Genomic DNA, 12,950 nt, shown 5'->3' on the forward strand with positions numbered 1-12,950 from the left:
ATGTGTATAGGGATTCTTCGGTCTGCTGCAGCTGCTGCTGCTGCTGGAAAGTCAAATATTTTTTCAAATGATCTACTGTTTTACCTTCTTAGATTCTTCTCATTTTGCTAGAAAAAAAGGTCATCAAAACTTTTCTGTAAAAGACACAGAACTGGGCCAACATTGGCGTGCACATCTCACCCAGCACACGGCAGGCAGATCTTTGTGAATTGGAGGCCAGCCTGGTCTTCATAGAGATTTCTAGGCTATCCAGGGATACATAGAAAGACCCTGTCTCAAAACAACAATGACAAATAAAATAAATAAAACTACAGGGACTAGAGAGACAGTCTGGTGATTAAGAGTATAAGCTAGTCTTCCAGGGGTCCTGGGTTTAACTCCAGCATCCACATAACTGTCTGTAATTCCCAGGGGATCCAACCCTTTCTTCTGGGCTCTGTGAAGACTAAGCACGCATGTGGTGCAAATAGATACATACAGGCAAAACACTTGTACACACAAACAAATAAATGTAAAATAAAACAACACATGCATGCATTGTGCAATCCACATAATACATCTCTAAACACACAAAACGTTAAAAATAAAAATATAAAAAGGAGATAAAAATGGATAATTTGCATTCTTCTACATGCAGACCACCAGTTAGATCAGCACCGGTTTGTGGCTCCTGAAACATATGTAGTAGAGGACTGCCTTATCTGGCATCAGTGGGAGGGGATACACTTGGTCCTATGGAGGCTTGATGCCCCAGAGAAGGGGGATGCTAGAGGGGTGAGGCTGGAGTGGGTGAGTGAAGGCAAAGGGGAGAGGGGAGGAGGTTGGGGGTTCATGAAGGGGAGACCAGGAAGGGGGACATTTGAAATGTAAATAAATAAAATAATTATTTTTTTTTTAAAAAAGCCTCTACTGTATTAGATTTCCCTAACACCCCACATATGGATCAAACAGGGAAGGCACACATACACACGCACACACACATTCCATATTTAGGCTTTGTGAGCCACATATGATTTTGTTCTCAAATCTTTCTTCGCTTTCTTTTATTCTAAGTAACACTTTAAAACTGTTAAACACTCTGCTTTGCTTGGCAGCCAATGAGCACGGCCTGGGGTGGATTTGCTCCGGGCGCTGTTTCCAAACCCTGTCTTATGCTGTTGAGCTTCTGGATCCTGACTAATCACCCTACAGATCACCACTCTAACCTCTCCAGTTGCTATCCCTATAACCTTCATCAGGGTAAAATCAATATTCTCTTATCTAGACATTAATGGTCAATCCAACGGGGTGTGGGGAAGTCCCGTGCTTTATCAGTGGAGACTTCTCGAGGCTGACATCAATCAGCTCCTCTGTGTCCTGTGGTGGATGTGAATCGAGCACCCAGGCACCCAGCTTAGCTCAAAATGACAGCAACAAACCTATCCAAATGCTTTGCTCAAATACAAAGTTATGGTCAATACCTATCTCCGAGAGGGATAGATATTAATAATACTATTAGTGTCTACTACTTTATAATAATCTAATAATGCTAACAACCAGCCTGCTTTGACTGCTGTGTTATATGCACACACTGGAACTACGTCCCACAAACATGGACAGGTATCATGTCAACAGGAAATGGTTCAGAGAATTCATTTTGCCTGAAAGGAATGATGCTCGGTGAATTGATGCTGCCTCCCAGTGAGCCTGAAAACCCAGGCTCTAGTTCCTCAGTAAACCTCAAGCTGCCACAGCTGAGGATTTTATATTCTTCCCTTTTGTGACAAGGCATGCATTGTCCTTTATTACATATGAAATTTAGAAAAAATTCCCAGAATTAATAAAAGTCGTTACTGGAGCTTAGTAAATCCAACTCCACCCTGCTGCACAGGAGGGGGGAGGGGCATCTGTAGAGTGCCTGTTTGCATCAGAAAGGGAAGGGGTGACTGCTTTCTCTAGCCACTGTATATTGCTAAGACAGAGGTCTGGTGTCCAACAGTGCTAGCACACACTCAACTACTTAGTGGACGAGCCGTACATCTTTTCTGCATCATTTTCAGCAAGAAGGGTAATCAGAACTATCAAGGATGCTCAATTTTAAAAGACATGGAGATAAGGGAAAGAGACATCCCTAAAATACAAATCACTGCTAACGCAAATGTCTGAGCAAGCAGAGAGGACAAAGCACTGTCCCATCCTGTGAGCAGAGCATGAGGAAACCAGGACCCATGGTACTCATGAAGTCATCTACATGTTTAGCTGTTAGCTACTACTCGGGATGCCCACAGTGTCACTACATATCAATGGAAATGACACACACTTCCATTTTTTGGGAAGCTGACATCCAAAGAGTCATTCATGGGGCAATCGAGTAAACCTGCTTGGAGAACCCACACTAAATCATGGTTTATGAGAGGGGACGCAAGTAGAGGTTTAATAGTATTTTTAAGGACAGAGATGACCACACTGAGATTATCCCCTGCATATTTCCTGAGAAAGCAAATACTCCAATAAATGTGAAATGTCATGAAAGAGAGGCAGCAGGTCTCATTACTACAGAATTTCTTAGAGCCAGTGCCATGTTGATACACCCTGAACACTGGAGAATCATATGCAGGTTTTCTTACAGCAGTGGCCACATCAAAATGTCTCACTATAGAAGATACAACCAGAGACAGAATGAATAGAAAAGGCTGCATTAGGAGATCACAATATCTTCATAAGCAGCAATGACAGCAACCACAACACTAAACAAAGCTCTCACTTGGAAGCTCTGTTTTCTCCTTTCAAAATAAATTACTAGCTAAATATTGAACAAGAATTTTAAAAATATGGAGTTTGACTTAAATATAAGCCTAAAAATTTTAAAGCTTTATTTGATGAAACTGGATGTGGGTAATAGATTAAAAAACAATCCTGCACTTAAAATTATGAAGTTTATAATCACAATAACCCATAGTTTCCTAATTAGTTAAAATGAACAAGCACTCATGCAACTGGAACCCCAATTTCCTAAGCCACATGCAAGGAAGCAGCAAGGTACACAGAAGGCCAGGGGAGCAGGGAGGGTCCTTGGGAGGCACACTCACTTAGGGGAGCAGGCAGATGCACAGAAGAGCACTCACCGTGATTCTCTTCATGTCTAGCTGGCGCAGCTGCATCATATTCTGAAGGACTGTGTGTTTGTACCATGACTCTTGAGCTATTGGGTTGCCATCAAAGGTGATGTCCGAGAGGGAAGTTGACTCGGCAAGGCAGGAAACACTTTCAAAGCTGCAGAAAAGATGCCACCACATTATTCTGAGACCTTTCAAGTAATATTTCCGGTTTTTAAAATAAGATTTTGGTTTGGTGTTTTGAGACAGTGTAACCCTATGTAACCCTAATTGTCATGGAACTTACTTACTAGGTAGACAGTGATCCTCAGCCACTCATGCTAGGACTACAGGCATGTGCCACTACATATAACATGTTCAACAGACCCTTTAAGGAATAATTTAGACCTACAGAAAAATTGAGAAGCTATACAGAGTCCCCATGTACTCCCTTCTTTCCAATGTCTCTCTACAGTTAGTTAAATACACCTGTGAAGGCTGTCTGGGTTTTCTTCTACAATTTACAGTTTTGAGAATTTTACATTTAGGCTCGCAACGCATTTTGAGTTAATTTAATGGAAGGTCCAAATTCACATCTCCGCACACTGATGACCTGCCTGCTTTCTTGGTTGAAGTCCATCTGATTGTATCTGTGTGTGTATTCTGACATGTTCTTGGTTCCACTGATAAATGTGTGTACACTTTTACCACTGCCCCACTGCCTCAAATACTGTGACTTCAGGGTAAGTCTCTGTAATGCAGCTTTGTAGTGATTTTAAACACATCATAGTTCACTCTGTGAATGACATGTGTCCCTGACAGGAATATGTAGTCTTTCTTTCCATGGAAATGTGACACTAATGTACCTAATTAGGTCATACATAAGTAACTGTCTTCAACTACTAGACTCCAAATATGTGTGAGTCCACACTCCCACAGACACTGAAGACCCAGCCTATAGTAGGGCTGCCTCTGTCGCCTGTAAGCTATTCTCCCATGTCTCACTCCCAGCATCAATTCCACTTGTGAGTGTGCAGGGACCCTGTGGACCATCATGGATCTTGCCTGTCCTGGTCAAATCTCCCTTCACAAGAACATGTCATGGAAAAATATGCCTCGGCTTAATTGGACTTTCTATCTACAAAGGCTTCCTAATGCTGTCACCAGCACCTAGATTATAGTTATTAGGTTCTAAGTGACATGGAAACCCCCTGTGTGGTCACTGTGCCCCATCTGCCAGGAGCATCCATCCCTTTCTCCCGCATCAAACACTGTGAATGAGGGCACAGGACTCCCTCCCCACATAAACTGTGTGGTTAATGGAACCACAGGTTCCCAGTCACCCCTGCTCAACTGTACAAAGCAGTCCTTAACAGGCTGGTGTGGATCCTCAAGCCCTGCCCTCAGTATTATGCTAGACTCTAGGTACTGGCCCTTATATAGGGGAGGTAGAAATCATCTTTTGATATCTAGAAAACTACACACTGGTATTTTGATTTATTTTTTTGAAGATGGGAATAATCATAATACAACTCCTAAAAAAAACTCTGAGGAATTCATTTACACCAGAGGTCAGCAAGACTCAACCACTGCAGACCCTCATGCTGAAGACTGCTTGTTCAGGATTTATGTTCAAACCACAGCTCTATGACGACAGGACACAGAAAAGTGTGCTATGGAAAACCACCACGTGACAGGGACGGTAAGCTTCCCTCCTCCTTATTGCCATAGTCAAACGGTTCAAATCAAATCATCCTGATGTTAGTTCACCTCAGGGTCGATCTTTAGTGACCTGTAAGATGATTTCAGGATCTGAGTGTATGCCAAAACATTTGCGACATGTCAGGATAATTACAGGAAGGCATTAAAATAGGAGAAAATGGAGGTTGACAAATTTAAATCTAATGATGGCTTGAAGTATAAGTAGACCTGGGGAGCTGGCTGATCTACATCTGCAACTCAAACATCAGAGACTCTAGGAGGGGGAGAGCCAGATACTGTCCCTCAGTGCCAGCTCCAGCAGCTCCATACCCTCAACACTCACATACACACTCACACACTCCCTCTCTCACACATTCACACTCACACACTCACACACACCCTCTCTCACACATTCACACTCACATACTCACATACACCCTCTCTCACACATTCACACTCACACACATATTCTCACACATACTCACACTCAGAGGCACACAGTCATTCATACAACAAACATGAAATCACTAGAAAGTTCCACAAAATATGTAAAACTGGTAGGATGAAAAACATAAAGGAAAAAGCATTACAGGAATTTGTATTGACGAACTTAAGAGGTGAATAAAATGTATTTGAAAAATCTCAACTGCTCAAAAAAAAATCAGGAAAGAAGAAAGGAAGAGGAGAGTAGGAGAAGGAAAGGAAGAGGAGGGGAGGGAAGGTAGAGGGAAGGGAGGGGAGAGGATGGAGGGGAGGAAAAGGAGGGGAAGAATGGGAGGGAGATATAGAAAGGGAAGGGAGGGGAGGGAGGAGAGAATTGTTACTTGGCTATCAATCTATAACAATTATTATTAAAGAATTACAACCTTTGATATATATGCATTATATAATCTGTATCTGCAAATATATATCTGTAAAGAGAGCTCTAACTCCTGAGGGTTAAAAGTCTGGCTCACTTGAGCCAACATACATGTATTTGAACAGCTAGTTCAGAGCTGTAAAAGGGAGAAATTCACATTAGTGCCTTAGCAACAGGATGGAATGCAGTGGGTGAGGCAAGCAGGCTCCTCCAACTCTCCCAAGAACACAGTGAATGGAAGTGATACCTGAGCAGGGACATATGGGTGTCCATTCTTAGCATGCTAATCATCACTGGAGAATAGGAGTCTCTGCCCTGAGGAGGAAGCAGGAGCCTTTCCTATTTAGGTCAGGCAGACAGATGGCTTGGGGAGGTGAAAGAGGGTGGAAGTAGAGCACAGGAGGAGATGTGGGTCTCATCACACACACACACACACACACAGACACACACACCACGGAAGGAGGAAGGGAGGGAGGGAGCTGGAGTTGAGTTCAGAGTACTAGAGAATAGAAGGTTCTGCCATCTGTCATTAATGTGAACACAAAATGAAGCTATGCACTCACACGTGTAGCTACTGTTACTTTTCCACCCAGCTCCCTTTCCCTGTTAACAGACTTCTTCCCTGCAGTAAACCCTTCCACAAACTGATACCACCCGCTCAGTTCCAGGACTGAGTGTGCTGTGCCCTTGGCCAGGGTGATTACTTCCAACTGGTACCTAACCTAATTAAGGACACCCTTACTGGAAACCCTCTGCAGAGCACCTCTCAACTGCGCACTGGAGTCACCACATCTCTGGAAACAGCAACTGTGATCCAGGAGGTCTATTATGTGGCTTGGCAACCTGAACTTCTAACAAGCTTCCCAGTCAGGGGACTGCTGATGGTTCAGAGACTTCCAACATTCCACTCCTCAGAAACTCCCCGACAGGGCTGTGAAGGGGCCTATTGGTACACACCACGGTGCTGGCTTTCCTTCACCCTGCCTGTCACTTGTGGTTTGGAAACAAAGCCATACATTCAGCCTCTGCCACGCTCAATAATGCCATCTTTGGTGTTTTACAGGAAGAATGTCTTATCAACTGGCTGGGATAAAAATGGGTTCTTTAACAAAAGAGGCAAGGAAGAGATTGTACTGAGCTGGGAAAGGACTCAGCAGAGGACACACCCGGCCACAGCACTGGGCACAGTTGAACGTCCCTCTGTATCCTTAAGATTTACCTGACTCGCCCTCTATGAAAAACTGGGAGCACACTCAAGCCCCCTGAGCTCACTTAGGAGAAAGAAGCCAACCCCCTAATGTGTAAAACAGCAAGCTGCCCAGTAAGCTCCAGGTCACAGCACAGAAACCCTGCCCTGCTAACACATTCATCCAGCACTTCCCACGAGATGTTACTCAAAGTTAAAAATGAGCCTCTGATTTGGAGGTCTACAACAAACACTGCCAATTTATTTTTAAGCCGTTACATGAGAAGTTTTATGAAAAAAAAAAAGGACCTGAATAGACATGTCTCAAAAGCATGTATGCAACCAGTCAACAGGCACATAAAAGAAAAAAAAAAAAGACAAAGAAATTCCAACTGAAGCCAGAAACACGACCTCATCGTGTTTGTTAGAATGGCTACTTTCTTTTTTTTTTTTTTTTTTTTTTTCCTGATTTTGTGATTACCGTCAACTTTATATTTACAAAGGATACAAAAATAATACTAACTATAACTTCACAATACTTATTATTCATTTCTACAAATACCCTATCTATTGTCACATACATTTCCCTTAACCCAGACATAAATCCATAGGGAGACACTCATTTCTCTTCTTAATTTTTTTTTTTTAATTTTAACACTGACTTTATGGACAAAGAACAAACAGGTCAACTGGATTGTTCAGACTTCATTCTCCACCCTAGCTCTGTTCTAACCGCAGACCTGTGGTGGTGCGGAGGCCAGTCCAGCCCTGCACCGTGGAAAGAACAGGTTGGGGTGGGGCTGGGGAATGGCTACTTTCAAAACACTAGCGGTAGGTGCTGGCGAGGACACTGGAGTCATGATTTGATCCCAAGTGTGCCCAGTGTTCTGAATACCTGTTCCCCACCCAGTGCTGCTATTTTAGGAGGCTTCTGAAGGCTAGGCCCAGCTGACACAGAGGTCACTAGGGCATATTTTCCAAGGTGACACTGCCCCTGGTCCTTGCCTTCCTCTTTGCTTCCTGGTCCTACTAAGATGTGAAGAGGCCACCACCCCCAAACCCAACTCCACACACACACCAGCACCTCAGAGCATGCCTTCTTCACCACAGGGCCCCAAACCCTCAGAAGGCCCGTTCTTGTCAGGTATTGTGGTCACCATGGTGAAAAGGAGTACGTGGAGGAAGGGGACCTTTGGCTACCGTAAGTCAGGGTGGCCAATATGGAAAACAGTATGGAGCACCTTAAAAAATTAACAGAGCTACGATATGACCCAGAAACCCCATTCTCTATCCAAAGGAAATGAAGTGACATATGAAGAGACATGCTGTGTCTTACACTCATGGGTACACTATTCACAACAGTTTCAATATGGGGCCAACTTTAGCATCCATTGACAGTTGAATGAATAAAGAGATATGGTATAGTTGACACTGTCTGAAGAGCAACATCTGAGGGTGCTCTGTGCTGTACACATGCATATGTACACATGTGCATTTTTACATGACTGTGCATAAGCACGTGCACGCACGTGCACAGGAAAGAAGATGTGAGGTATGAATACACAGCACAATTGCAGTCCACCTCAGAAGGAAATCTTGTCCTTTGTAACAGGGATAAAACAGATGACACTGAACTGAGAAAAACACGTCAGAGACAGAGGGATAAATCTATTTGATCTCACTTACATGTGGACTCTAACATAGCTGACCTTACAGAAGCACTGAACAGAACAGGGGTTACAAGGCTAACGTTAGAGCAGGATCAGCCAGTGGAATAATGCTGAGTGCAGAGCTCTGGTCCAACAGATGCTACAGTTCTATTAGAAGGAATGAGTTTAGGAGATTATGTTTAATAACAATGCATCATATGCTTGAAAAGTGTAAATTGGTCTGGTCTCCCACAAGATATACAAATGTCCCACTTTGCTTCCCATTGCTAAGATAAACGTCACCACCAAAAGCAATGCGTGGAGGAAAGGGTTTGTTTGGCTCACACTCCAGGGAAGTCAGAGCAGGACTCAAGGCGGGAACCTGAAGGAAGGAGCTGAAGCAGAGGCACACAGCCCGAGTGGCTTACTCAGCTTGCTTTCTTATACAGCTCAGGACCACCTGGTCAGGGGTTGCACAGTGCACAGTGGGTTCACCCTTCTTACATCAATTAGGAATTAAGAAAATGCCCCATAGACAAGCACACAGGCCAACCCAACGGAGGTAATGCCTCAGTGTAGAGTCCCTTTTCCCAGGTGTGTGTGACTGACAACTGAAGCTAATTATGACAGCATATATGTAAATTTCAAGCTGAACACCACTAATACACATAATTTTATAAAATAAAAAATATCTTTTAAACACCAAAACAGTGTGCCCAGAGACTAGCTGAAAGCTTTGAACTATCCTTTCAGATATTTGGAGTTTATAATTAGGTCACTGGGATAGCTTATCGCATACTCAGGATAAACAAAGCTGTTAAGATTTCTCTTCAGTGCAAGAATCCAGAAGTTCCCTCACCTTCTTTATTTGCACGCAAAGGATCCTTTTATTTGTATGTGTGTGTGTGTGTGTGTGTGTGTGTGTGTGTGTGTGTTTGTTTGTTTTGTGTTTTGAGACAGTCTCTCTATACAGCCTTTACTAGCCTGGAATTCACTATGTAGACCAAGCTAGCCTAAACTCATAGAGATCTGCCTTCCTCTGCTTCTCCAATGCTGGGATTAAAGGCGAGTGCCTCTACGACAGACCAGCATGGAAGGGTCTTTAAAGAAGAAAATGGTGCTCCTCCCTCTTTAACCACATCAAGTGCTCTGCAAGACTGGGTAAGTATTTTCCTTCCTGGACTGGTCAGGTTTCAGCACCACAGTAGAGCCTTAATACTAAATCAAACACTTTAAAAGGGTGAAGAACCAGCCTGTCTAACAATCCCTTCCCTGCATGCACAGCCTTTTTTTTTTTAGTTTGACTCTTTGATGCTATGGAAGAAGCTGGTATGTTAAGATCTGGTCCCTGAGGCAATGGTATTCAGAGGCCTTTGGGAGGTGACTGGGTCACAAGGGTTCTGATCTCAGGCCTGAATTCACAGCTCAATTGGGCACTGGAGGAGTGCTTAGAAGGAAGGGTCTACTTGGAGGAAGCAGTCCTTGGGAATGTGCCCTCCAAGGGTATATTTTGTGCCCAGCTCAAATCTCTACCTTCCCCTCTCCTTCCAAGCTGCCAGGAACTTGTGAGACTCCTTCCACAAGGCACTTCTGGCATGATAAACTGAGCTATTGCAACCTAACAGCAACTGGGCAAAAGACTCTGGAACTCCAGAGCTCATGAGTCAACCAAACCTGCCCTCCTTAGATGTCTCCACTGTTCTATCACAGCAATGGGAAGATGACCAGCACACGTTCTTTCAAGAAGACCTCCCCAAAGAGGCAGACTGGGGGACAGGAGGGCTCACTGCACACAAACCCTCCTCTCTTTGCTTTTCTGAACCACTGGTACCAGAGCTCTAGCTCTGCCCCCCCCTCCCCCCAGAAAAATGGCTCTCACCTTTCAACTCCTCTGCCAGCAATGGTGTAAACATTTGAGAAGATATATTGCCTGAGGCTGGGGAATTGGAGAGATGCTATGATAGGTTGGAGTGTTTGCTGTATAATTATGGGGACTGAAGTCTGATCCCAGCATCCAGCAAAGAAGCCAGATTTCCCACAAATGCCTGTAACTCTCGCCCTTAAGGATCTGATACCCTGATATGGCCTTTGTGTGCACCCTCTCCACATACACACATGTACATGCACTCGAATAGATCACACACACACACACATACATGCATTCACATAGATCACACAGAGACAAACACACAAACATACACACACATAAATACATTAAATAAAGATTTTAAAGCCAGGTGTAGAGGTGCATACTTTAAATTCCAGCACTCCTGAGGATGGGGCAGAGGCAGACAGACCTCTATGAGTTCGAGGCCAGCCTGATCAACATAGCCAAGATATGTCAGGGCTCAGTAGAGAGACTCTATCTCAAAACAAAACAAAACAAAACAAAACCCAACTAACTAACTAACCAACTAATTAGATAAATGGGTCCTGATTATGCATATCAAAATTACATTCTGCTAGTTTGAACTCCACTTGTCTGACTCCTGTATCTCTTCAATTGATCCAGAACTTACAGCAGAAGTTAAAGGCTAAGATTATCAAACCCCAAGTTAGCAGCTTCTATAAAGACTCTCAGGAAGTTTGTTCCTGCATAATTGACACAGCACAGTATTTGTGTTTCCATCACGAACAATATAAACAAACACACGCTCTTTCCAAACAGCACCATCCTGCATTGTCAGAGACAGCTCACTCAGCCCTGCTGATCTCTACATAGAGTGGGATAAGCTAACTACAGTGTAGGATGTCGTTTCTACAGGGAGATAAAGTAATGAAGACACATGTATGGGGCCTTCTGAATGCTATATGACACTTGGGAGAGTTTAAAAATCTAAAGAGTATATGTAGTTTTAGTCCTTTTCTAAATTGCACATCTCAATTATTAGGAAAGGCTTAGACAGAAGGCCAGCCTTTCAGTTGGCCTGAGGGGACAGACAAGCAAATGGGAAAGATGATTCCAATCAGAAGTCTGAAAACCTGAGAGACAGAATTGCAGTTTTAGCCACAATGATATCAGACTTTTTATTACAATAAAATCTGCTGTAAATCGAGAGAAAATATAGAATCCAAGTGTTAAATAAGGCATGGTATAGAGGCTGTGCCCCTTTGAGAGAGAGAAATCACAGGAAAGTCACAGTCACCTTGGCTTCTGCCTGGAGACACTTTCCAGACGACAGGATGCCCTTGGCAGAGGATCCAAAGAGACAACAGAGGTCTCACTAGCGGGATGAAACACAGCATATTCTGGGTCTGCTGTGAGTCCCAGGATGTGGGTGGTGGGTAGTGAAGATGGGTCGGCATACCGAGGAGACCCAGAAGCCTGTAGAGGGTCTCTGAGTATCTGCCTGAGCACCAGGACATACACGCAGAGCTGGTGCCATGAGCCCTAGCAGAATGTGACTGTTGAGGGGCCGTGGGATCAAGAGCATCTCCAGGCCACCGGGAACTGGGAGATAGTAGCACTCTAGACAGAGTGAAGACAGTTCACTGAACAACCAGATTGTGCACTAGAGCACTCCAGTCCTCAAAGCCAGGCCTCAAGTACAAGGTGATCAGAGATGGTGACCATTTCATGTTTCTCTAGGATGGAGGCTTTAAAGGGCGATTAAACAGAGACCTTGAGAATAATCTAGAAATTTATTTCCCAGAGCTATGTGTTTACATTCCAAACAGAAATAAAATCTGGAGTCATTCGCTTACATTCCAAAGACTAACAGGCTAGGAGACGATTGCCTGTTCATCTCAGGATGTGTTTATATTAGGAAGATGAAGCTGGTTGGTCTCTCTCCCTTCTCTCGTCTACCCTCTCCACTGTTTCTTTTTCTTCTCTGTAGATAAGGTACAGATATATGAACAGCTCCTATATAAATTCTAGGGCTAATAATTTGGGGTCCTGCTCTGTATTGAAATCCCTCCCCATACATATAGGTGGTGTATGCCTTAGTCATAATGGCCTCCTGGGGCAAAACAGAACATGGGAAACACTGCAGGTAAATGATTGCTTCTCCCATAAGTCCAAAAAAACCTATGTTTAATATAAAAATAGCATAAATAGATATTTTAAAATGCATCGTCTAGTTCTAGAATAAGTATTACTCTAGATCTGCCCTCTTCAATTAAAAAACAACCCTAAACATTCAGAATTTTAGTCTCGGCTAAATCAAAGCTGACTCTCCAGAAGGTTATCAAACAGGAGCTCCAGGCTTCCAAGTCAGGCAGCATAAGCCACACGCTCACCAATGTATGCACTGTGGGATGCCCAAAAAATAGTTCTTAAGAATTGCCAGACCAAAAAATCAGCAATAAAAGATATAAAAAGAAGCACATATTGAGAAGGACAAAACAGTCCCAAGGAGAACCCGGATGCTGGTGGCAGTGGACTAGGTCTCATCACATTGTGCACAGTGACCTCTGTCCCGTCAGATCAGGTCAGATCTTCACACTAACAGGTGTTCGCTTCACAGTGACCTCTGTCC

General features: G+C 43.6%; 1 protein-coding gene across 5 annotated transcripts in view; it reads right to left on the minus strand.

The window, feature by feature from the left end:
• The window catches only part of Lrrc49 (leucine rich repeat containing 49), a 110,879-nt gene that overhangs the window by 46,237 nt on the left and 51,692 nt on the right, over window positions 1-12,950 (minus strand). For all 5 annotated transcript variants that reach the window (XM_029482033.1, XM_021171703.2, XM_021171704.2 and 2 more), the window contains one exon: window positions 3,105-3,252. In XM_029482033.1, the coding sequence (XP_029337893.1) occupies window positions 3,105-3,252 (148 nt within the window). The remainder of the gene's footprint in view (window positions 1-3,104; window positions 3,253-12,950) is intronic.

This window comes from Mus caroli, chromosome 9 (genome assembly GCF_900094665.2).
Source record: "Mus caroli chromosome 9, CAROLI_EIJ_v1.1, whole genome shotgun sequence".
In the NCBI taxonomy this organism is placed as follows: Eukaryota; Metazoa; Chordata; class Mammalia; order Rodentia; family Muridae; genus Mus; species Mus caroli.